Below are 24,636 nucleotides of genomic sequence, written 5' to 3'. Positions count from 1 at the left end.
CCCCAGGGACTCCAGAGTCCCTGGCCTGCATGGGTCTGCTACCTTCTCGCTGCTCCCTTTCTCTGTCTTGTTTTGTTTGGTCCGTGTGTCTCTGTGTCTTCTGACCCTGTTTCCCCATTGCTGTCCCCTTCCGGAGGCAGGTTGCAAACTCACAGTCTGGGACAGAACAGCCCTGTACATCCTCTGGGCTCAGTGGCCCCCTGCCCTGCTACTCAGGTTTAGAGAATGACCTGAAGGCCTCTTGTGCTGTCTCCCTACAGTGTGACCATTGGGTTATCCTTGGGGTCACTGAGAAGAGGGGATCAGTGAGGAGCCTGGGTCGCCACAGGGCTCTGCGGGTCCGGGTGGTCATTGCCCAGTCCAAAGTCGAGGAGGGCGGTGTATTTGTGGAACTGGGCTCTGGATGGTCAGTGAGGATGAGCAGGGTCTGGGTGGTGAGTGGGGGCCAGGAGGTGGCACAGGGGGGCGGATACGAGCTAACTGGCTGTGCCCTTCTCTCCATCACAGGTGAATTGTCTGGGCTGTGGCTGGCCGTGGTGCTAGAGCCCTGGATGGCCCCTGAGCCAGCCCCAGGGAAGACGATGGTGCCCCTTGTGCCCGCGCTCGTGATGCTTGGTTTGGTGGCAGGTGCCCATGGTGACAGTAAGTCTGACCCCTCAAGCTGCACATCCCTCCTAGCAGGATCCTAGGGTGGGGGACATGGGCAGCTACTATGAGAGGCAGGATTGTTAGACACCTTCCCAGACCTCCTACTATTAGAGAACCACCCTTCCCCCCAAGAAGTACTCTAGCCCCATGCTTCCTAGGAGCATTCTGTGGAATCCCTTAAGGCACTGCAAGGTGGAGCATGGCTAAGTGTGACCCCATTTTATGGAACGGGGGTGAGACATGTCCAGGATTCATGTGGTCAGCGGGCAACATGCTTAGGCGTGTACTGTGTCTGCCACTGCAGATCTGTGCAGAAGACCTGGTGTGAGCCATGTTAGAATTGAGTGGGAATAGGGGGGCGGCACGCGAGGAATGTATATGGGTGTGTGGATGGGATGCCGGCTGAGTCCACAGGTCCAAGGAATGGTCAGAGGCCAGAGCCACCATAGCCCTTTCCCTGGGCCGGACTCTTGGGGTTCACATGTGGGGACACTGAGCCCCTCCTTCCCCATCCCTACCATCCTTCCCCACCATCCTCCTTCCCCCAGCCCCTCAGGCTGGGGAATGGGGGGAAGATTGCACCTGGCTGGCAGGGAGCTGGGCTGTGTGTGTGTGTGTTGAGGGAAGTGGGATCATCCCCTGCCCAAATCCAACTCCGAACTTTCATCCCTTTCCTGCCGCCCTTCCCCCTGCCTGGCACTACAGGACTGGCCGCAGCCCTCCCTGTCACCATGGTTACCACTGCTTGGTTACTGGAGGGAGGCGGAGCACAGGGCTGATTTAGCCAATCTGCACACGGACTGGGAGGGGTGAGGTCGGAGCCAAGGTCCCCGGGGGAAGGGGCTATTCCCAGCCTGTCGGGAGCCCAGAGGTGGCCAAGGGCCAGCGTGGGGATCGGCCCCACGTTGGGGGTTAGTGGGCCACAGGGCTTCCATCACCCCCCACTCCAAGTATCTGGGCATAGATCTCTCTCCTTGCCCCACCCAGGCCCTCTCTCCTAATGGCTCATTAATTATTCAGGACCAGATCCCGGAGAGGGATGGGACCAGGGCACCCCCGCCCTTTGTCCTCTGAGGAGGGGCCCTCGTGGGGCTAGCAGGGCCAGGGGAAGGGGAGGGCCTTCCTCCTGGGGGCGGGGAGGGGTAGTGGAAGCTTTGAGGTGCAGGCCCTGGTGGGGGTGATCTCCAGGCCTGGCTGGGGCTGTTGGGGAGAGCTTGAGTCTGCAGGGGCAGGTTGGAGTAGAGGTCGCTGGGTGTGACTCTGACGTTGGCAGGGAGGCAAAAGCTTGTCAACAGTCAGGTGTGGTCACTAGCCCTTGGACACTGAAGTCCTGTGCTTGCTCCCCGACCTCACCCTGGACACTCTCATGGCCTTTGGACAAGAGCTTGAGGGCTGAGGGAGGAGTGCCCAGCTGGGCTTTCAGACAACACATCCTGGGAGACTAGCTGCCTTCCCCTCCTGCTGTAGACCGAACATGCCCTAGCGCGTCCCCTCATCCCCCAAACCCGCTCCTCTTTCTGTGTTCTCTCTCCTGGCCAGTGGCGTCACCCCCCGCCCCACCACCCAAGTCAGAACCCGGGGCCTCCTCCCTGTCTCATACCCCACATCTAATCCATCGCCAGCTTCTGTTGTTTCTCCCTTCTAAACATCTTTGGAATGCATCCACCTTCCCTTCCGCTGCCTTCACCCAAGCCACCCTCCCTCTTGTTTGGGCTTTCACATGCAACTGCCTCCCCATGGCTTCCCTGCCTCCGTTCCCTCACAAGCCATTCTTCTAAAGTAAAAGTCTGGTTGAAAACGAAAGCCTGACTGTGTCACCCCTCAGTTTAAAATCCCTCATGGGTCGTCTGGGAGGCTCAGAAGGTTGAGCGTCTGCCTTCGGCTCAGGTCATGAGCCCAGAGTCCTGGGATCGAGTCCCACGTCGGGCTCCCTGCTCAGCGGGGAGCCTGCTTCTCCCTCTCCCTCTGCCTGCCGCTCCCCCTGCTTGTGCTCTCTCTCTCTCTCTGTCAAATAAATAAAATCTTTAAAAAAAAAAAAAATAAAATCCCGCACTCTCTTACCTTATTGCCTTCAGAATCAAGCCTAGGGGTCTCAGTGCTTCTCAAGGCCCTGCATTTTCCAGCCTCTGCCCGCCTCATCCTTCACTCTGCCTGCCTGCCGCGCAGTCCCGCCGTGCTGACTTCTCTGTTGCCCATGCATTCCCCAGGCCTCTGTTCCTCCTGATGCCTCTGCTTGGAACACTGTCTCATTCTCTTCCCTGACCGGTTCCTATACACTTCCTCCAGGAGTCTGGGTCATGTGCCACTTGGGGGGCAGAGTGGAACAATACTTGAAGCAGTGTCCCAGAACCTCCATGCTGGTCCCTTGAGACCCAGAACCCAAAGACCAGGGTCTGGAAGGTAGGAATCAGCTGGAGATGCTGAAATAGGGTGAGTGGGGCTCTGCTCCCAGGCAGACAGCCATAGGAGAGGGGACTGGGCTGGGAGCTGTGGGGACCTTGGCCCGGGTCTTAAGGGCCTGCTACATACACTTTTGGATCTGTACCCTTTCCACTGTGGCCAGGCTTAGTCTGGACTTGGGAGACTTCTAGCCAGGGATGAGTGGGCAAATGTGGACAGAGCTGCTGCAAAAGGTAGGGCAGGCGCCCCAGAGAATTGACAACTGGAGCAGTGAAGCGCGGAGCGGACAAATGTGTTTCTATAGGCCTCTTAACGAGACAAATGAATGGGAGCCCTGGCCTCTGAGGGGAGCGGAGGGAAGGAGGGTGGAGAAGCAGCTGCCGAGAGTTAGCCCAGAGGCCCCAGCGTTAATGCCGAGTCAGCTCCGATGGAGACCCAGGCACGCGGGGCTGGGCAGTTCCAGAGCCCAGGGCTTCATGGTTTCTCAAGGGGAGCGGCTTGTGGGGCTAGAGGTGGTCCCAAGCAGGAAGAGGTTTCTGCTGCTCTAACAGGCGAGTCAGGTGCCAGGTGTCCACACAGGCCTGCCTTCGGATCCTGCCGTTCATGTTACTCCAGCGTGTGCTCTGTTGGGGGGCGGCACCGGCCCAGAGGTAGTGACCTAAGCACCTGCCTTGGGTGCCAGGAGGCTTCCTGGAAGAAGGGAACCCTGAAGGGTGACTGGATATTTGCTAATGGGGGGTGGTACATAATGGGATGAGATTGGGTGGGGGGGGGACATTAACGGCCCTGGGCTTCTCCATGGAGCTCATGAGAGAGCTACCGTGAAAACCTTTTGTCCCCAGGCAGCATGGGACAGAGGCAGGGATGCAGCGCAGGTAATCAGGTTCAAGCGGGGGCCCTGGTTATGGCCCAGTGACTTGGAATCATAAGAGCTCAGAGCAGGATGCCCCACAGCTGGAGGGGTAGGGGTGAGGGTGGGGTTGGGGGCAGGAGCCTGCATAGCTGAGGGTGTGTGTGTGTCATGTCATACCCCCGCCCTGCCAGCCTTATGGGTAGGCAGGGCCACCGGGTGGGTAGGACCTGGTGGCCTGCCTAGACTCTGCCCTCTGTGGCACTTCCAGCAGATTGCTTTCTCTCTCTGGACCTGTTTTCCTATTGCACAACGAGGGTAATCATTCCTACCTGGAAAGGTTAACTGAGGTCCCATGTTCAAGGCACCTGGCACTTAGTATGTGGTCCCTCCGATCGAGGCCATGACCTGGGGCTCCCTGCGTGTCCCCTGGGAAACCAGGGGTGTCTCTGAGCGGGCTCCCCTCTGGAGGGCGCCGAGAGCGGTCATAGGAGCTAGAGTTAATGAGTCCCCACCTCATTAGGCGGCTCAGGGCCTGGGAACCCACCTTTCCAGGAGCTCCCTCCCCTGCCTCGCTGACCCTCACCGCCTCGGGGCTGTGTGTCTGCTCTCTGCCTCCGTGCACAAGTGTGTACGTGTGTGTGTGTGTGTGTACTCCACGGGGAAGGCACAAAATAGCGGTCTGTCTCCCTGTGGAGGAGCCTCTAAAGTGGCCCAGTTTGGCTGTCTGAACAGCCCCCCCACCAGAGGTGTGCCCACCCTCTCCCCAAGCCAGCCCACTGGTTTCCTTTATGAAGCCACTCATTCCCACTGTGCATGGGCTCCATGGCCACTTGCATGAAGAGTGTCCCAGGGCATACTTCTGGGAGCCGCTGCCCAAAGAGCTGTGTGGCCCCTGACCTCCATGCAGCAAGGAAGGGGGGCTGGGGGTTGCAGAAAGCCCCTCCTGGCACATGGTCTCTGAAGTTCTTCGGACCCTCCCTAAACACCAGCTCGGGGTCAGCCCCGGGCCGAGTGGTCAGGGCGCCTGATGTTGACAGCAGTCAGTGTAGCTGTGATCAGTGCTGGAATGGGAACCCCAAGGGCAGCCGGACTCAGGACAGGCTCCCACAGGGGGTGGGGTGCAGGAGAGGGGCAGGACGCACACAAAGGCAAAGAGGCGCCCATCGGCCTGGCCTGTCAGGGCAAGTCCACCGGGGCCGAGCTGTGTGCCAAGTACAGTGCTTGGCCCATGGAAGGTGCTCGGTTTGGAAGGAGTCGAGAAGGGTGAGCCTAGAGAGGTTAGCAGGAGCACGTGTGGGGAGGGCTGCAGGGAGAGAGGAGTCAGCACTGAGTTCGTAGCTGGGGAGAGCCCCGGTCAGATTTGTGCTCCTCAAAAGTTGGCCTGGTGAACAAAAGGGGCAAGGGCTCAGCAGGGCTTTGGCTGCAGTGCTGGGTGAGGGGACCCTGGGTGGGAACTGGGGTGGGTTTGGGAAGCTGAGGCTGAGGCTGGAGGCAGGGGAAGGGTCTGTCCCCTGGCGCACAGGGCTGGGGAGGCTCTGCCAGTCTGGCGGGTGGGTGGGCTGGGCGGCACACTGGCTCCTCTCCAGGCTCCAAGGGGGCTCTGCCTCCTCGGTGGCCCCAGGCCTTGGGCCCCCGTCCAGCCTCCACACAGTACTCAGGCTTTTTCCCTTCTCGCTGCTTTCTCGTGACCTGGACCTGGCTCTCCTCCCCAGCTTCTGGTTCTTTGTTTGGCAGGGAGGCCCCGCCCCCCCGGCGTGCTCTCCCGGCCATTCCGGTTCAGCAGGTTCCAGCCTCTGGTTTCTGTGGCTGACATGTTGAGGCAGGAGCCAAAGGAGCCCAGCACCCTGGGCTGCTTTCCCTGGTGGAACGGGCTTCCCCCTGGTGTGGAAGGGGCAGCAGCCTCCATCCTCCTCGGGCATCCCCTTGTCAGGTCACTCCTTTATTTGTTCCACACCCCTGTGTGCCAGGAACTGGTCGGGCAACTGGGACAGGGCAGGAAGCAAAGCGGGCATGGTGTCCGTTCTGCCCGGGGGTATTGTTCTAGGTGGGGAAGCAGCTGTGAGCCAAATACTCCCCCCCCCAAACGTAGAAAAAGTAATAACCTCACGCATGTACTATGTAACAAACTGTGAGCAGTGCTATGAGAGAGGCAGAGGGAGTTACCAGAGAGCTTCAAACCAGGAACTGAGCTAATGGAGCAGGGGACAATGACAGGGAGACCAAGGGAGGTTTTCTGAGGAAATGATGTTTAAGTTGGGATCAGGAAGGTAAAGAGGATGTCTAAGAGATTTGTGGCGGCAGAAACAGCTTATGTAAAGGCCCCGAGGCCACAGGGAACATTGCTTATCCAGGGGATGGGAAGCCAGGGCTGGTGGAGGTATTGGGGGGGGGGCATGGTGGAGAGTGGCTAGGGTTAGACCTGGCAGGGCTCTGTCCACCATGAAAGGAGTTGAAATTTTGTTTTGATAGCAGTGGGAGGCCATCTCAGGGTTTTAATCAGAGGAGAGAGGCAGTTCACTCTGGCTGCTGAATAGACTAGAGTGGAGGGGGCAAGACTGGAGGCAGGGACACAGCTTGTTGGGCTGGTGGAGTGTCCAGTCAAGGGAAGGTGGTATCTGGACTAAGGTGGTAGCATTGCAGAAGGAGATCACAGGAGATCACAGAGCTGCTGGTGTGCAGGTCCTCGGGTGTGGAGGAGGAGTGCACACCCAGTGGAGCCTGAGTGGGCAGAGTCCTATCCGAGAGGACCCGTCCGAAAGGACCAGCAAACAGGGACAGGCTCTGCAGACCAACACAGACTGGGAGAGTCTGGAGCCTCCTTCAGAGTGTAATCGGAGGAAATGTGAAGCAAACTGAAGCTTCTAGAGCCTCTGTTATCCCCAGGCCACTCTGGCTCCCACCAAGGCTGCCCTGGCCCTTCTGGCCCAGCGGCCTCATGCCCTCTATTCCAAGAGCAGTCGGGTAGGGCCTGAGTTTCCGTCCTCCATGGAGCCTTGGGTGCTGGTGCTAGAAGATGAGCTTAGGATTTAGAATGCCCGTCAAACCCTAGCTCCACCCCCACATCACTCTGTGACTGGTCCGTTAGCCCTCTGAGCCGCCATTGCTCCATCTCTCAGACGAAGATGCTAAGACGACCCGCGTCATTGTTTCAAGACTAATAATATGAATGAGAGTCTGCATAGACCCTTGGGTCACTAGCACCATTTTGCAGATGAGAAAAGGGAGGCTCAGAGATGATGAATGACTTGCTTAAAAATTACATAAAGTGCCCCCTCCCCCCGGGTGCTCAGTAAGGTGGTTCCCTTCCTGCTGTCTGTACCTGCAGCTGTAACTGCTGACCCGGTGGTTCCCCAGCCCCTCCGCTCCTCAGGGACTGTTTCCATCTCTTTCCGCTGGACCCTGGATTGGCACCCTCTCCCTTTCTGCTGCCTCCTTGCCATCAGCATGTAAATATTGTCTTTCATGTCTTAGGAAACTGGAAAAGAAACCAAGATGTAAACCTCCCTCGGCCCCTCATCCCCTCTAGGTGCCATCTTTTCTTCACAGCCAGTGCCCTGTAAATGGTCACTGCACTCTTCCCTCTCCTTCCTCACCCCCCCAACTCACTCCTCCATCTTCTTCGGTCTGCCTCCCCCCAGCATGCCACAGGCCCTGTTCTTCACAAGGCCCCTCTGTTCTGCACCAGGTGTCTTGGAGTCAGACAGGCTTGAAGTCAAGTCTCAGATGTGCCACTCATTGGCTGTGTGACTTTGGGCAAGTGACTTGGCCTCTCTGAGCCTGTAAACTGGGACTAACAGTGATGAAGGACTAGATGAGATAAAGTTCCTGGTGCAGAGTGGGTACTTAGGGAGAGATTGTCATCATGGCACACACACGTTTGTGTGCCAGGGATCGGGTCAGGTTGGGCCGGGGCTCACCGGCGCTGAGCAGGTGGTCTGAAAGGTCATTTCTCATGGTATTAGCCTTCCTAGAGCTGTTCATTGGCCTGATTAATAGGAAATGGATCCTCTGTCAGGATTAACGAGGCGTTGCTACGTCTTAATGAAAGCAGGTTTCTCTGGTCTTGTGGCCCCGGGAGGTGGGATTCATGGGGACAGGTGCTCCCAGTCAGCCCTGGTGTGTGTACCGAGGTGATGTGGGCATGGCGGTACAGTGTCTGAGGCCCCTTCCTCCTTCCCCTCCCCCACCTCCCGGTGGCCACCCTGGGGAGATGTACAGGCTAGCTATATCAGAAGGCAATAACCAAGTCAGTGGGGGGGGGGGTGCAGATTTACAGGAAAGCATTCACCTGGGAAGACGTCCAGAGATACTTGAGAGGTGGAATGTCTAGGCCTTTCGGGACTGCTGGTATGTGGAGGCTGAGAGAGGAGGAGTCACGGTTTCTGGCTTGAGCTTAGGGGTAGATGGAGGTACCATCACCCAGATGGAGAGTAGTGGGGGAGGGACAAGTCTGGGAGAGACGCTGGGGCAGCTTTCCGCATGCCTTTGTCCTGGAGCTTGGAATTGATGGGGGGAGGGGAGACAGAGTGTAGCATTTAAAGCATGGACTCCAAACTCAGAACTCCTGGGTTCAAATCTCAGCTCTGCCACAAACCAGCTGTGTCATGTTGATAAATCCCTTAACCTCTCTGTGCTTTGATTTTCTTTATAAGCACATGCAATTATAACACCCACTTATATACTATAGCTCTTTCAATAGTGCCTGGCACACAGTAAACACTTTATAAGGGTTAGGTGTCACTATTAGTATTTTCTTTTTCTTTTCTTTATTTATTTTTTAAGATTTTATTTATTTATTTGACAAAGACATAGCAAGAGAGGGAACACAAGCAGGGGGAGTGGGAGAGGGGGAAGCAGGCTTCCCGCCGAGCAGGGAGCCCGATGCGGGGCTCAGTCCCAGGACCCTGGGATCATGACCTGAGACGAAGGCAGACGCTTAACGACTGAGCCACCCAGGCGCCCCTCTTTCTTTTTCTTTTAAAGATTTACTTATTGGGCGCCTGGGTGGCTCAGTTGGTTGGGCGACTGCCTTCGGCTCAGGTAATGATCCTGGAGTCCCGGGACTGAGTCCCGCATCGGGCTCCCTGCTTGGCAGGGAGTCTGCTTCTCCCTCTGACCCTCTTCTCTCTCGTGCTCTCTATCTCTCATTCTCCCTCTCTCAAATAAATAAATAAAATCTTTAAAAAAAAATAAAAATAAATAAAGATTTACTCATTTATTTTATAGAGAGAGCGAGACAGGGAGGGAGGAGAGGAAGAGAGAGAGAATCTCAGACTCCACGCTGAGTGCAGAGCCTGATGTGGGGCTCGATCTCATGACCCTGAGATCATGACTTGAGCCGAAACCAAGAGTCAGACACTTGGCCGACTGTGCCACCCAGGCGCCCCTAATATTTTGTGTATAGATCTTCTTGCCACCATGCTCGCATGCCTACCAGCTGTGGAGTGTTGGCCATCTCTGTAGGACTCTGCCAGGGTGACTTGGTGTCTCCATTTCTCCAGGCAAACCTGTCTTCATTAAGGTCCCTGAGGACCAGACTGGGCTGTCAGGAGGAGTGGCCTCCTTCGTGTGCCAAGCCACAGGGGAGCCCAAGCCGCGCATCACATGGATGAAGAAGGGGAAGAAAGTCAGCTCCCAGCGCTTTGAGGTATAATCTTGGGTAGGAAGGGGCAGGCAGGGCTCCCGGTCTGCCTGTCCTCTTCCGGGGTCTGGTCCTACATCCCTTCTCCTTGGTCTCCCTCCTCGGGGGCCTTTCGGAGGTGGGAGGATGTCTGACCCTGAGCAGGCTGTGAGCCTGTGTCTGTCCTCTGGCAGGTCATTGAGTTTGATGATGGGGCAGGGTCTGTGCTGCGGATCCAGCCGTTGCGCGTGCAACGAGATGAAGCCATCTATGAGTGCACAGCCACCAACAGCCTGGGAGAGATCAACACCAGTGCCAAGCTCTCAGTTCTCGAAGGTACGTGCCGGGGAGCAACGTGACGTGGTGGGTGGGTAGACCGGCGTGTGGGAAGAGCCAGTCAGCCAGCCCTGCCCCTGCCGTGGGCTGGTGTGTGGCAGAAAGGAGAACTGGCCATCTTGGCGTCGGCAAAGGTCAGATGTGGACAGGGATGGTCACTGGATGTGGCCTGGACTGTTTAGCGTGTGCCTGGTGTCTTTGTATCCTCCTGCGGAGCTGTGGCATTGCTCGTGTAGGGTCTGAGGTCTGACTTGACGTGTGGGGCTGCAGTTGTCTATTGTCTGGGTGATGTGGCTTGTGACAGCAGATCTGATTTTCCTGTGGAGCCTGGCGGGCGGCTCCAGAGAGGTGTGTTCCCTGTAGCCCTTAGGAACAAGGGCCCCAGGCTGGGGGTTATGACTGTGTGTGTGGATTTTAGTGTCTTCTCCCCTCCTGGCTCCTGCATTCATTCACAAATACTCCCCAATGCTGCTGTGAAGTCCAGAGCGTCATCTGACCTGGGCCCTGCCCTCGAGACGGTCCCCAGTAAGTCTAATGGGGGCAGCTATGGTTGCACAGAGGAGAGGGAACTGTTGTCTGAGCTGAGCCCAAAGGGTAAGTGGGAGTCGGGGTGGGGGCCTAGGCAGAAAGAAGAGCAGCAGCAGCATGTGCCAGGGCCCAGAAGGAGGATAGAAGGGGGTTTTCAGGGAACTCTTGAGTTGCTCAGTTCGGCTTGGGGGGTAGATGGAGTTGGAGGGCACAGAGAGACAGTGGGGTGATCTAGAGAGGCTGGAGGGTAGATCACACAGGACATGGCTGAGAAACGAACACTCCTGGGGGCGTAGGAAACCATGGATGGGGGGGTGACATGATCGGCCCTCAGCCACAATGGATTCATCAGCCTGAATATGTCTGTGTGTATTTTCAAAATATAGCCTTGATTGTTGCCTTTTTTAAAAAAATTGCAGTAACAATACTTGTTCACTGTTGAAAATTTGAGAAGTGTAAAATAGCACATAGGAAAAAGTAAAAATCACCTGTTATCTTGCCTCTACCAGTGACACTTGGTTATTTCCTTAGGGTCCATTTTCTGGGCAGGCATTACGTATGCAGTTGACCCTTGAACAGTGCAGGGGTTAGGTATGCTAACCCCCCCCCACTGCCAAGCAGTGGAAAATCTGCATATAACTTTTGACTCTCCCAAAACTTTACCAATAGCCTAGTATCTACTGGAAGCCTTACCAATAACGTAAAGTTGATCAGGGGCACCTGGGTCGCTCAGTCGTTTAAGCGTCTGCCTTCAGCTCAGGTCATGATCCCGGGGTCGTCCTGGGATCGAGCCCCACATCGGGCTCCCTGCTCGGCGGGAGGCCTGCTTCTCCCTCTGTTCCTCCCCCTGCTCATGCTCCCTCTCCCCCCCGGAAATAAATAAATAAAATCTTTTTTTTTTTAAAGATTTTATTTATGTATTTGACAGAGAGAGACACAGCGAGAGAGGGAACACGAGCAGGGGAAGTGGGAGAGGGAGAAGCAGGCCTCCCGCCGAGCACGGAGCCCAATGCGGGACTCGATCCCGGGACTCCAGGACCATGACCTGAGCCGAAGGCAGTTGCTTAACCAACTGAGCCACCCAGGCGCCCCATAAATAAATAAAATCTTAAAAAAAAACCCATAAAGTCGATTAACACATATCTTGTGTATGTATTATATACTGTATTCTTACGATAAAGTAAGCTAGAGAAGAGAAAATCTTATTAAGAAAATCATGAGAGAGGGGCACCTGGCTGGCTCAGTCAGGAGAGTATGTGACTCTTGACCTCGGGGTCGTGAATTCAAGGTCCACCTTGAGTGTAGACAATAGTAAAAAAAAGTAAATTTTTGAAAAAGAAAATCATGAGAGAAAATAAATTTGTGTAGTACTATACTATAGTTATCGAGGAAAGTTCACATGTAAGTGGACCTGTGCAGTTCAAACCCATGTTGTTCAAGGGTCGGTTGTATAAGAAAAATGGGATCACGTCCTGCCCCATGATCTGTAGACTGCTTTTTTTTTTTTTCAAGATTTTGTTTTTAAGTAATCTCTACACCCAACATGGGGCTCGAACTCACAACCCTGAGATCAAGAGTTGCATGCTCCACTGACTGAGCCAGCTGGGCACCCCTTGTTTGTAGACCACTTTTCAAAAAAACATACCATGGACATCTTCCTCACCATTAAATATTCTGTATCATTATTTTTAATGGCTGTAGGTATCACACAAGGTGCCTTAATTTAGCCATTCCTTTATTGTTGGACACATATATTGATCCCATTTTCCTGCTTTTATAATTAAAGTGCTATGCACTTCCTTGCAGCTAAGATGTGTTCACCTTCCTGATTATTTCCTTATTCTAGATTCATGGAAGTGGAATTGCTGGATCAAAGGACACATGAATTTTTAAGACTTTCAGTATTTCCAGAAGATTGTGTCAGTTTACACTCCCACCAAGCAGGGCATGAGAAGGGCCTCTTTTTTGCACATCCTCACCAGCGGTGGGAATTATCATTAAAAAAAATCTTTGCCAAGTTAATAGGCAAAAAATGGCATCTCAGTTTAATTTGCATTTCTTTGATTACAGGAGCAGTTGAACATCTTTTCACATTGGCCATTTTTATGCTATGGCTTTACGTGTTTGCGTGCATCCATTCAGTAACTCCCTTGCACCTGTGTGTTTCCTGTGTGTATGTGGCGGGGGTCCAGTTTAGAGGGACAGTGGTTCAGAGCGGGGGCTCCGGACCCCTTCCTCTCTTACCTTGTGACCTGGACAAGTAACTGTGCCTCTGAGCCTCATTTGCTCCATCTGTAAACAGGGAGGCAATGCCTACTACCCGAGCTGGTTTGGAGGATTGAATATGACATAAAGTAGTTCACGGGATTCCAGTGGGAACGGTAGCTGCTGCTGGGCCGGAAGCTGCCAGTACCTGGCTTCCATGACATCATCTCGGTGGTTCAGCCCCACGAGGGGTTTGAGGGGGGGACTGACCTGTGGAGCAGGGACCCAGAGGCCAGGCGCTGGGCTGGGACCTCAGTTTCTGTCACCCTAACCAGGGACAAGTAGTTCAGCCCTGCCCTCCCTCCTGTTGGCGTCTGCCCCAGCAGGGAGCCATCTGCCCTACCCTGGCATTTGGGAGATGGCTAAAGGGCCAGAACCGTGGCTTCTGCCCCAGAGGGCATCTGATCAGACTCTTGTTGAAGAAAGAGGACCTCCGTGCTGATGTTGAAAGAAAAGCACCCCTCCCCAGAATCCCTATGCCCCAGTTCCTTTGTGGGCACTCTCCTTCCCCCCCCCCTCGCCCGCACTGCCCTAGGCAGCTTTATCTTTTATAGGATTGAGGAGGAGGAGGATGGTCTTTCAGGTCCTGAGTTGAGGGGGAATTCAGACTTGGAGGGGACCCCTCCATCCTGAGGGGCATTCTTGAATGAAGGTTCCTCTAGCAGGGGCTAGGGGATGTTTGTGTTTCTAGGCTGTGGGAGGTGTCTGATGAGGTTGGGGTCAGTGTGGGGCAGGTCCCTGCCCTGCTGGTACTCCCGGCCCTGGGGGGATGGGACTGTGGGCCTCAGCGAGCCCCTCCTCCTCCTGAAAAGCGGCACCCGGAAGACGAAATGCTGACTTACCATGTCGGTCTGTGTAACCTTGACCAGACTCCTGGCTTGGCAGAAAGGAGCGGAGTGGGAGGTCTCAAAGGTGCCAGGAGGCGGGGCCAGGAGGAAGCAGCCCAGACTGTGAGCATCCCCGCCCCTCCCTGCCCGCCCCGGAAAGGTGTGGGTGGGTGGGGGGAGCAGGCTGAAAGGGTAGTCTGACTGGGGCTGTGGGCTGGAGCCAGAGGAGAGCCAGGTCCTCCTGGGAGGCCTCCACAGGATCTAAGGAGGCCTGGGGAGAGGATGAGACTGGTTTGAGGGCTGGGAATAAGAGTGAGTCCGTTCCGGGTGTCACACACTGCACGTACGCCCCAAAGCACCAAAGCACAGTCCGTGCACATGCTTACTGTGCACTGGGCGTATCAAGGGAGTGGCTGAGAGCTGCCTGCGGCGACCCGGCTCAGGGGAGGAGTCAGTGTTCCCCCAAAAGGGAGCCCCGGCCTACAACTGTGGTCCCGTGCTCCCTGTCCTGTGTGGTTCCGCACCAGGTCCAGCGTCCCCCATACACAGTCCGGTGCAGCCTCGGGGAACCGCCAGGCTGCTTGGGGCCCACCACTCCCTCATCCTGGCCTTTGCCCCCGGCGCCCCCGACACCTGACTGCCACTCCCCGCGTGTCCACGTCTGGCCCAGTGTGGCCCTGCGGTGCTGCGCCCGCCGCCCCCCAGCCCTGGGGCTGGGGACCGGGTGGGGGTGCCCGGCACAAGCGGGCTGGGGCGAGCCGTCGGGGCTATGACGTGCGCGGGGCCCTGCCGCCCAGTGTTCCTGTCTGAGTGGTAATTGAAGCCATTAGCGCACCAGCCTCTCCCTCGCCCGGTAATGGCAGGAAAAGCTCTTCTCACTCCGCACTCTTGAGGCAGCGGCTGAATCACTCCCCCTCCAACCCGCCCGCTGCCGCCACTGAGACAGAGAATCTGACATCTTCCCTCTTGAGGGAGGGGGAGGGGCGGCAGGCTTTGCTTCTTGGCCTTTCCCTCCAGGAGGTGGGGAGAGTGAGGGGCTTGGCACTCCTTCTGGACAATACGATCTGCCTGAGCCAGTGGGTTCCAGGCCAGGCAGGACAGTGGTCAGCAAAGCCCCAGAAGAGGCCAGACAGCAGGGATGTGGGCAGGGCCCTGGTGACTTGGGTAGGTTCTGGGAGGGCTAAGGAAGGGGAGGGGAGAGATGGAGGACTCGGGAGGGGGGGGGGCGGAGCCCAGGAGCAGGAATGAGCTGTTTGTGACTCTGTCCTGGGGGGGCGGGGGGGGGGGGTCTGGCTCTGAGGGCCGGTGGCAGTGCTTGCCTTGTGATCATGGACACAGCAGCTAACAACGCACCCCGTGTTTGCTGTGGGTGCCCCGCGTGCCCTGGGTGAGGCAGTGTGTGTGGTGTGTGCTGCGTGTACAGCAGGGGGTGTGCAGCAGATGTGTGTGTCTGTGTGTGCGCATGCGTGCACTCCCATCAAGCACGTGGGGAGGTGTGGTATATACAGCAGGGGGTGTGCAGCAGATGTGTGTATGTGTGTGTGTGTGTGTGTGCACATGGGTGTGTATGTGGGGCGTGGTGTGCTGTGCATGGCAAGCAGCCTGAGCTGAATGTGTAGGGGTCAGTCTGACGCTGGGGGGGGATGGTCAGAGAGGTTGTGTCGGGCTCATTGTCTTGGGGGCCCATGGGTTCCCTGCCCAGAGCTGTTGGTCAGCGGGACAGCTGGACAGACGAACGTGGGACAGAGTGGTCAGGCTGACCTGTTCTCAAGTACAGTGGCTCCCCAGCAGGTCCTCTGCGGCCAGGCCAGGAAGGAGGGTGCACAGATAGGGGTCCTGCTCAGACCTTGGGAGCCCTCCACTTCCTCCCCTGCTCCTACCAAAGCCAGGCTCCCATTCACCTGTTTCCACCCGGCCTCGATGTCTGCTGACTGACTAGGACCATACCATCCTTGGATGCCACATGGGCCCGGGAATCCAGGTGCCTGCATGGAGTGTGTTTGGTCTTGCCTCCACGGCAGGCTCTGGGGGTACCAACTGTTAGGCGTGTGGGATAGAGACTGGGGTAGCAGGGCAATCAGTGCTGGGCCTGGACCCATGAGTTCTGCAGTGGCTCCCACCCTGGCTGGCTTTGGGACCTGTGGGGTGATGAAGGACCTCTTGAGACACCCCCCACTCCTCACCCCCATACTCAGTCCCTTTGGAAACAGCCTCAGGGACAGGAGGACGGATGCGCAACATGTGACCCTGTCCTGAGATCCGGGGCTAGCCTGGACCTGGAGCAGAGTCAGTAAGGGAACTTGCCTTCAGGATGGGTGGGAGTTTTCCCAGGGAGTTGGCACTCCTTACTCTACCCCTCTCTCTGCCCCTGGCCCAGGCCTGACTGGGGTTGGGGGCGTTTGGATAAACGGCTACTACCACAGGCAAAGGATGACTTCCCAAGTGGCAGGCTGTGCCCTCTCCCTGTTGCCTACATAGGTGTCTGGGTAACAAGCTGGTTTTGCAGAAGCTGGGCCTGTCACCTCCCTGATTTGCGGCCACAGAAGGCCTAGAACCCAGACCAGCTCCTGCCCCTCCCCTCACAGCTGAGGCATGACCTCTGTGCGTCTGGTCTAGTGACTGTGGTCTCTGTGACCTGCCCTTCCACCCCCATCATGACCACTGTAGCATTGGGGAGCACACAGACACGAGGCTCTGCAACCATTTCCTGGAGAGTTCCGGGCCCTAGGCATGGGGCTGGGAGAGGTGTTAGGTAGGTGGGCACTGCCAAGAGGGCCTTGAAGTTCAGATTCTGGGTTTCTTGGTACCTAGAATCCCCCATTTTCTCTAGTTTTGATCCTTCTCCCGAGGGCCCAGCTGGACTCCCTTCTGAATGGCTCTCCTGTGGTATAGGCAGTATGCTTGCGTCTTCTGTTAGCCAGACAGTACGTACATCCCCTGTGCCCAGCCTGGCCCCCCCCACCCCTGCAGTCACAGGTACTTACTAGTCCCTGGTTTGTGCTTGGCCCCCTCGCTGACTCCCCTCTCCCCTAGCCTCATGACCACACAGTGGAGCCAGCAGCTCTGGGAACAGCTAACCAAGCTGGAGGTTTTAAATGCCTGTGTGTGTGCACATTCTCTATCCTTGGTAGGTGCCTCCCTCTGGTTGCTGGGGAGAGAGGATTTTAATCAGAGAAATGACGCGATCAAATGTATGCTTCAGAAAGGTCCCTGAGGGTTCAGAGTAGGGTGGCAGGAGACCAGTAAGAGCCTGGGGCAGCCCTGCAGCCCAGGCAATAGGGCAGTGGCCCAAACCCAGGCAGCAGGCAGGGGAGGAAGGGGGGAATGGGTGGCAAGCGGTGGAGAGAGAGTGGTGAGCTACCTGGCTACTCTGGGGCTAGGGAGGTGGGAGACTCTGGGTTATGACTCTGCGGCCAGGTAGATGGTGGTACCATTTTCTGTTTCAGGACCCGGTCTGAAGGGGCAGATTGATGAATCCAGCTAGAAATCTGTTGTATCAGGCATGTGCGGGCATCCAGGGGGAGGTATCCAGGAGGCCTTGTTCAGATTCGCCTGGCGCTCCGAGGGACATCTGGAAATGGAGTTTTGAAGGCTGAGAAATGGCACATCTCAGGGAGCCAGAGCCAAGAAGGGAGGAAGAGGGCCCGGATGGAGCCCCAGCTGGCTAGTACTTCATGTTGGGGGGTGGTGGGGGGGGGTTTCCATAGGAATCTGGTAAGGAGGGGCCTGAAAGGGAGGAAGGAAACCCAGAGGGAGGCTGTGGAAGTGGAGAGAAGAGAGGTATGTGAAGGAGGAGGGAGTGGTCAGTGGGGCGAGGTGCTGTCAAGAGGGCAGACAAGATGGGCACTCAGAAGTGTCCTTTGGACTTAGCCCCGTGGAGTCGTGGTTGACCTTGATGAACTGGCCAGAAGCAGTAGGGCTGGCAGCTGGGTGACAGGGGTCTGAGGAATGAGTGGGAGGCTGTCGGTGGTCTGGGGTGACTGGGCCTGAACCTGGGGCGGGGAGAAAATAGATAAAATAGAATCTTCCTGGAGTAGTGCCAAGGGTGGGGGAACCCCCGGAGGAGAGTCCAGCCTGGGCCAGGTCCCGGACGCCAGAGTGTGGGTAGGGTGTGCGGCTGGGGATAGCCCCACGGTTCACTTGGTGGCGGGGGGTGGGTTGAATAGAGCAGTGTGAGGTGCCAGGGAAGCCCTGGGGGAGGGGGAGGCCATGGCTGCTCTCAGCTCTCACTGCCACTCTCGGGCTCTTGCTGCCGACAGGCCCCAAACAGCTCAGATTCAAAAACAAAACAGGCTTTTAAGATGCCAAGTTTGATGAAATCTGAGTGCTGCAAGAGGTGGGAGTTTTCTCTTAGAAAAAGCTGAAAATTGAGACTGAAAGCTGCGAAGGAAGATGGGCCCAAGGCTCCCTGGGCCCCCCCACTTACTGCCTGGAAGCAGGGTGGGGGTGCTCTCTGGGAGAGCAGGAGCGTCCAGGCCTGGGGAGGGCCTCCGAATAGATAGCTGGTGTCTTGGCCCCAACCCTGCTAAGGATGGAGCTGCCTCAGGGACGACGCTTGAGGTGGCCTTGGTTTCCTCAGAGTGCACAGGGGTTGGGGGAACCCGCAGCCCCACTACCCATGCGCTTCCTTCATGCGTCTCTACACGTCTCTGCAGCTCCCGTGTCTCTGGGTGCACGTGCCTCAGCATCCGTGTCTCCCTGACTGCATGTTTCCACATGTGTGCACTGCCTCTGGATCTGCTTGCAGGAGTCTGTTTCCACAGGTGCCTGTCACTGCAGGTGCCCCTCCACACATGCATGTACATTTCTATTTTTGCACCTGTCTCTTTCTCCACAGTATATCCCTGTGGGTCCCTGACTCTTCATGTTTCTAGGTGTCTGTGTTCAGAGACAGGGTGAGGCCAGGCCCAACACTCAGGCACAGGGGAGGAGGTCAGGCTTACAGATGGTGCCACCCCAGGGAGCCTGTGGATGTGTGTGCCAGTGTGTGCCTGCATATGCACAGAGACGCCGTGAAGCTGGGTAAACACGGGTGAGAAGGTCGTGCTGACAGACGGTGCTGCCCGCCCCAGGACCCTGCAAGGCGTCTCCATCTGTCGGCTTCCCTGGTGCATCCCCCTCCCTCTGGCCCAGACTCAGCCTCAGGCATCCCAGGCTGAGCTGGACAAAGAAACCTGTGTGTGCTTTGTAGGGGCCTCACCAGCCTCCCTCCCCCCAGCCATCGCAGCCAGCCTAAGCTCATCCCCTGTCTACCCTGCCATAGCCTCATCTGTCAGGACCCCAAAATTTGCCTTAGCTCCAACCAGACTTACCTTCCTACTGGCCCCCCACCCTCCCATAGCCTTCACTCAGGCAGTCCCACCCCCCCCCACCAAAGCTCTCCCTGCCTCCCATGCTCAAGGGTTTAGTACCTTTGCGTCTCTCTCCTCCTCCAGGAAGCCACCAAGATAGCAAGTGAGTCATGGAGTTGAAGCAGCTCCACCACCGCTGTGGGGCCTCAGCCAAGTTTCTGCCCCTCTCCCCTAGCCTTAGTCTCACAACACCCTCCGCCCCCCCCACACACACACACCCTGTCATCTTCCTCTGCCCAGTGGGGACAGCGGGGGAGGAGTTCAGATCTCCTGTTGCAGTATCTAAAGACCAGTGCAGTTTGCTGCAGGAGCCATTAATGTACACATGCGAACCCACCACAGATATGCAGAGATCTGGGGGGGGCAGACCCTTGGGAATGTGTGTGCACCCTACCTGTGCATGCTGGCGGAATCCACAGACAGCTGTAGAGGCTTGGGCTCTAAAGTCCCTTAGAGGCCTCATGGGCTTCTCTTTCCCCCAAGGGCCCCCTTGTCAGAGAATGGAGGGGCCTCCGCCCTGCAGGCACACACTGCGGAATGCCCGGCTGAGGCTATGAGGCAGGTGTGGGGAGCCCCATCTACCCGGGTGAGCGGGAAGGAAGCCTAAGGGGGAGGGGAGCGGAGAGTTGGGGAGTTGGAATGGGGGAGCAGGCTCCTGGGAGGGGGCGCGCCCGCTCCACCCAGGTGGGGGCTGGAGGGGCGGCAGCTGCTTGGACCAATCGCGGGTGCGCGCCTGCTGGGACACGGGCACGCGCAGCCTTCCTCCGTGAGCTCGCCTCTCCGCCGTTGCCATGGTTACCGGGTGGCCTGGAAGGGGAGGGGCCTTCTTTCCACCCGCAGCCCGCGGGACAGGTTTGGAGGGGACTCGATGAGCATACATTGGGGTGTGGGGATGAGGGTGTGTGCCCGCAGGTGGCCACATGTGGGGGACAGTCGGGTTTGTCCTGCCGCTTGTGTGCAGGGGGTTTCTGGGGAGCGGCTGAGCCCTGAAGCCGGGTGGAGGGCGTGGTATGGGGCAGGATGGTAGCACTGTTCCCCAGGGGCACCCCTCCCCTCCTGGGAGCCCAAGGCCCAGCCCTGCCAGGCATGGGGCCCACCCCCCGGGGTCATCCCAGCCCCACCTCTCAATTAGCTGTGTGACCTTGGCCGGTTTTTAAGCCCCCTAGTCACTCCTCTACCGCATAGGGTTTTTGTGAGATTAAATCATTTTTTAAAGCGTTTTAACTCTCTACATGGAACATAGTAAATGCTCTGTAAGCGTAAGCTTCTATGCCTCCTATCTGGGCCTCAGTTTTCCTGATTGTTGATGGGTTTGCAGTGATCATGTGATGTCAGACTGAGGGATTTCCCCGGGTCCATAGCCTCAGTGGTTGAGGCTATAGTGGGCCTGGCCCCTGGGGTACTGGGGGTGTGCAGGGGATAAATGTGCCGGACTTGTGGATGGGTCAGTTTACACCAGTGTGCCCGGTGCCCAGCTTGGCCAGACACACAACGGGCATCAGTAAGCAGCTGCTGACCTTGGCTATGTTTGAATGTGCTGAAGGCCACCTGGGGAGCAGAGAAGGAAGAGACAGCAGCAGGTCACTCCTGAGGGGCCGGAGTCCTCCTGTGAGACACGCTTCCCCTGCTGGAGGTGCAGGACTGCAGCCTTCCGAGCTCTGCCTAGAAGCCTAGTTGGCACAAGGGACCAGCTTTTGGGTCCCGCTGTTTTATGGACAGCTCTTCACACATGCCGGTTTTAGGCTCTGGCGGCAGTGCCTGAGGCATGATCTGAGCCAAGGACGGAGCCATTTGAGGGCGCGATAATTGAGGGAGGAAAATTAATTGTCCTTAATTTGGCGTAAATCCCCAAGACCTTCCCCGTGTTAGGAATTCAGAGTAGATTCCGGGACACGGGGCCACAGGTGTTTGTACTTCTTCCCTTCTCCTTGATCTACCTTGCCAGTGGAGATGGGGGCCAGCTGACTCCTGGGCCCGGACTCTGGCAGACTCTGTCACCCCTGCGCCCCTCATTGCTTAGCAGGGCTGAGCAGGTGGGATTGAGGACTGTCACCCTGTTCCTGAGTGTCCCGCAGCTGCTGAGGAGGGCAAAGAGGCTGGAGGGGGGCCCTGGGCCTTCCTGTTAAAAAGCAAGTAGCAGCAGGCCCAAAGGAAGCTGCCTCCTGCTTGGTATACCCCAAGTCCTGCTTCCTTGCCACTGTTTAACATTTTCCTGTTAAAAATCAGAGCTGGTGAGGCGCCTGGGTGGCTCAGTCGTTAAGTGTCTGCCTTCAGCTCAGGTCATGATCCCGGGGTCCTGGGATTGAGCCCTGAGTCGGGCTCCCTGCTCTGCGGGAAGCCTGCTTCTCCCTCTCCTGTTCCCCCTGTTTGTGTTCCCTCTCTCTGTCAAATAAATAAGTAAAATCTTTTAAAAATAAATAAAAATCAGAGCTGGAAGTCAGGACACGGGGACCATATTTACAGCCAAGGAGATGCTGGGTTCACATCTGGGATTTATAAGGCTGCGGGTGGAGAAGTAAGCGTACTGACAGCTGCTGGGAGAGGCTGGGGAGGCAAGGCCGTGCTCGGAGTCCTGCCGCTCTGAGCCCAAGACCCCGTCTCCTCATGGGGCCGTGGTCCCTTTGGGATGCCCCCAGCAGCTAGAGCCTTGGCAGAGGCCCCCCCCCCGGATCTGGCAGCAGGTAGAGGGGTGTTTTGCCCATGCCTGTTGGGGCTCTTCTGGCTTCCTCTCCTGCCTGGCTCCCCAGTCAGTCTCCCCGGGGTCTCTGAGAGTCTATAGGGAGGATCAGCCCTGCCGGCCTTTACTTTCTAGAATGACTTCTGAGGGTGCCGTATGCCTTTTCTCTGGCACAGGAGTCCAACCTCAGCTGGTGTCCCCACACGCCCATCTTGTGCTGGGCCCGAGGGAGGAAGGTCCAGGTGGTGCTGTCTCCTAGCCTCTGCCACCGTGGAGCCTCGCTCCCCCACTGCAAGACTGACGGGTGTTCCCCGTCCTCCACTGGGCGTGTCTAGCGTCCACAGTGACGGAGAGGCTCTGCCAAGTTACCAAACGTGCTCTGTGGTTTGCTCCTGGTGGGCAAACCCCACCAGCCCCAGGCCCCAGTCTCGGGTACCGGACTGCTCTGGCGGCTCAGCCAGTGCTCATTATAATGGTAATGTCAGCTAGTACTCATTTGTGCGGATTATCTGTCACACTCTCCAGCACGTGTGCATCATTAGATGTGGTCCTCGCGATGGCTTTACAAGGTGGGCATCGGAACCCAGTTTACAGATGAACGGAGGCATGGAGAGGATGAGTAATGCACACACAGGTCACAGAGCTAGTTAGTGGTGGAGGTAGAAGCCCCACTCGCCTGCACTAGTCCAGAGCCTGTGCTCCCAGACCCTCGTGCTTCCATGGGTGCGGAGCAGCCAGCCTCGCTCCCCCGGCCTCAGGGGCTCTGTGTCAGAGTCTCTGTGCAGTGGAGTGGGCATGTGCTGATGTCTGTTGTTCCTGTGGAACTGACTCTTGCGTGACCGCCAACCCCCAGCAAGGTGGGAAAAGGCAGCCAGGGAGTTTTGTCTCTCTTCATCAAATTTTGGTCTCATCATAGAGCTTTTTCATGCTCCAACATGGTCCCCAGGCCTGACCGTGGCCCCTAGTGAGTGAGGGAAGAGGGTCAGGGTCAAGACCAGGGGTTGTGGGGGGGTGGTTACTGGTAGGGCAGGGGGTACCCAGAGTCAGGGCCAGAATCCAGGCTGTGATGTGGGGTTCTGCTGTGCTGTGGAGCTAAGGGCCAAATGCAAACAGTGGAGGGGACACTGCATGTGCAGAAAAGGGAGTGGGGTCTAGACAGCACAGGGGGCCTTTGGGCTCAGTTGTGGCCCTGGGTGCTGCCATATGAGCTGTGGGCTGCCCCACAGCCCAGCATCTGTGTAGCACTTTCTGCTGTGGCCAGCAGAGCATCAATCCTTGTTTTTCCCAGGGCCCGGAGAGATAAGTGCTGACGTCTCCAGTCTGAGGCATTGTTTCTCAGACCTGGGAACTCCCCGACAGGGCAGAGGGTGCTCCACTGCCCACTGTCGCCTTCCCCCCGCGGCCCTGCAAAGGGCAGGCCTGGGTAGTGGGACTCAGGAGTCTGGTTCCCCACATGGAGCAGAAGTCAGAAATTGGGAGACAAGGGGTTTTGAGGGTCCCAGCCAACCGGGGAGTCAGGAGCCGCTGCGCCCGGCGGAGGGTTCTAGCAGGCAGGCAGTGCCGGCCCTAACTTTTACTTCTGTTTTTCATCTGCAGAGGAACTGCTGCCCCCTGGGTTCCCCTCCATCGACATGGGGCCTCAGCTGAAGGTGGTGGAGAAGGCACGCACGGCCACCATGCTGTGCGCCGCAGGCGGGAATCCAGACCCTGAGATCTCTTGGTTCAAGGACTTCCTCCCTGTGGACCCTGCCACAAGCAATGGTCGCATCAAGCAGCTGCGTTCAGGTGAGCAGAGGGCGAGGGTCAAGGGGCTGCACAGACTTCAGGAAAGGTGTCCACCTGGCACGCAGCACAGCCTTCCCTCTCGGGCCCAGGAGCCACAGGAGGCCTCGTCCTGGGGCCAACCCTCCCGGGCTGAGCCAGAGGGTGTCCAGTGGGCAGGTCAGCTCTTGGTACAGCACCCCTGCCCCCCGGCCCAGGAAAGAGAGCTTGACAACAAGGGTTCGTTGTCGGTGATTCTTTTCCCTTCCTGGGATCGCCAGAGTCTAGACTTCGGTCCAGCCCAGCTCCTTGCAGCATGAGTGGTGTGCCTGGCGTGGCGTTGGGCTCTGCAGAGGTGCTCTGTGGGTGTTCATCCTCCATCTTGCCTGGAGTCTGGCCTACATGATGCTTCTCGTTACTTCTCCAGACAGCAGGGCTTAGCCAGGAAAAGAGGCCAAAGACGCCTGATTCATCAGGCTTCAAAAGGCTGAACCTCAGGAGCTTAGAGCCAGGAGGACTTGCTGCCATCCCTTGGCCACCAGGGCCACCTGTCTCCTCTGGATATCTCAGTCGAGCCAGCTCGGAGCCCTGGCAGCAAGGATGCTGTCATGACCAGGCAAGAGGTGTCGCCCCATTGATCGATCTACCTCCGAGGCTCCCGCCAGGATAATTGATTCAGTTTTTGTGGGAACGGTGCAGGCGGGAAAGGAGGCTCAGAATCAGCTCAGCATCAGCTTAGCTGCATTCTTCATTTACCTCCAGCGAAGCCTGGACCAATAGACCTTGGTCCAGAAATTGTGCTGCTAGCTATGGGGTGGTGGGCTCAGGCAAGATGGCCAGAACCAACCAGGGCCCCTGCTGCCTGTCACCTGTGAGGTCAGCACTACAAAGAAGGACGTGACTCTGCCCCTTTTGGGGTCCTGCAGGCCTAGAGGTGCCCCTGCCACCCACTGGGGTGCCAGCCCCTCCCCACTGCCTCCCACCAGGGAGACGCCCCAGCAGCGCCCGGCAGGGGAGGGAGAGATGAGCTGCCCAACAGGGGCAGGATTCAGGCCCGAGCCATGGCCGCCTGAGACAGCCTACAAAGTGTTAGCTCATTTAATTTAATTAAAACTCAACAAGATGGAGGCAGCTGTAAGGCAGTTAATTAAAACAGCCATAATCAAGGCAGGAAATGGTCCGGCGGCATTTGCAGCCACTGCCTAGCACTGCCCAGCGGCCGGCCTGGTGCGGCTCCTCTGCATTTCCCCACAGCACCCCCAGGCAGCCTCCCCAAACAGCCAGATGGTCCTCCCCGCAGGCCTGGCCTCCACCCCAGCACGGCCTTGGCTGTCCGTGGCAGCACTTCTGGGAAGGCTCACTGTCTCACG

At 57.3% G+C, this 24,636-nt stretch overlaps 1 protein-coding gene across 8 annotated transcripts in view; it reads left to right on the top strand.

Moving 5' to 3' along the window:
- Positions 1-551: 551 nt before the first annotated feature.
- PTPRF (protein tyrosine phosphatase receptor type F) overlaps positions 552-24,636 on the top strand; it is a 72,378-nt gene continuing 48,293 nt past the window's right edge. For all 8 annotated transcript variants that reach the window (XM_028123456.2, XM_028123454.2, XM_028123453.2 and 5 more), the window contains exons 1-4: positions 552-642; positions 9,403-9,548; positions 9,716-9,857; positions 23,102-23,290. In XM_028123456.2, the coding sequence (XP_027979257.1) occupies positions 552-642; positions 9,403-9,548; positions 9,716-9,857; positions 23,102-23,290 (568 nt within the window). The remainder of the gene's footprint in view (positions 643-9,402; positions 9,549-9,715; positions 9,858-23,101; positions 23,291-24,636) is intronic.

This window comes from Eumetopias jubatus, unplaced genomic scaffold (assembly GCF_037043125.1).
Source record: "Eumetopias jubatus isolate StellerSeaLion01/CBP00866 unplaced genomic scaffold, mEumJub1_p1.0 scaffold_4, whole genome shotgun sequence".
Lineage (NCBI taxonomy): Eukaryota > Metazoa > Chordata > Mammalia > Carnivora > Otariidae > Eumetopias > Eumetopias jubatus.
The sequence above is the reverse complement of the archived record's forward strand: the minus strand, read 5'-3'. Positions and strand labels throughout refer to the sequence as shown.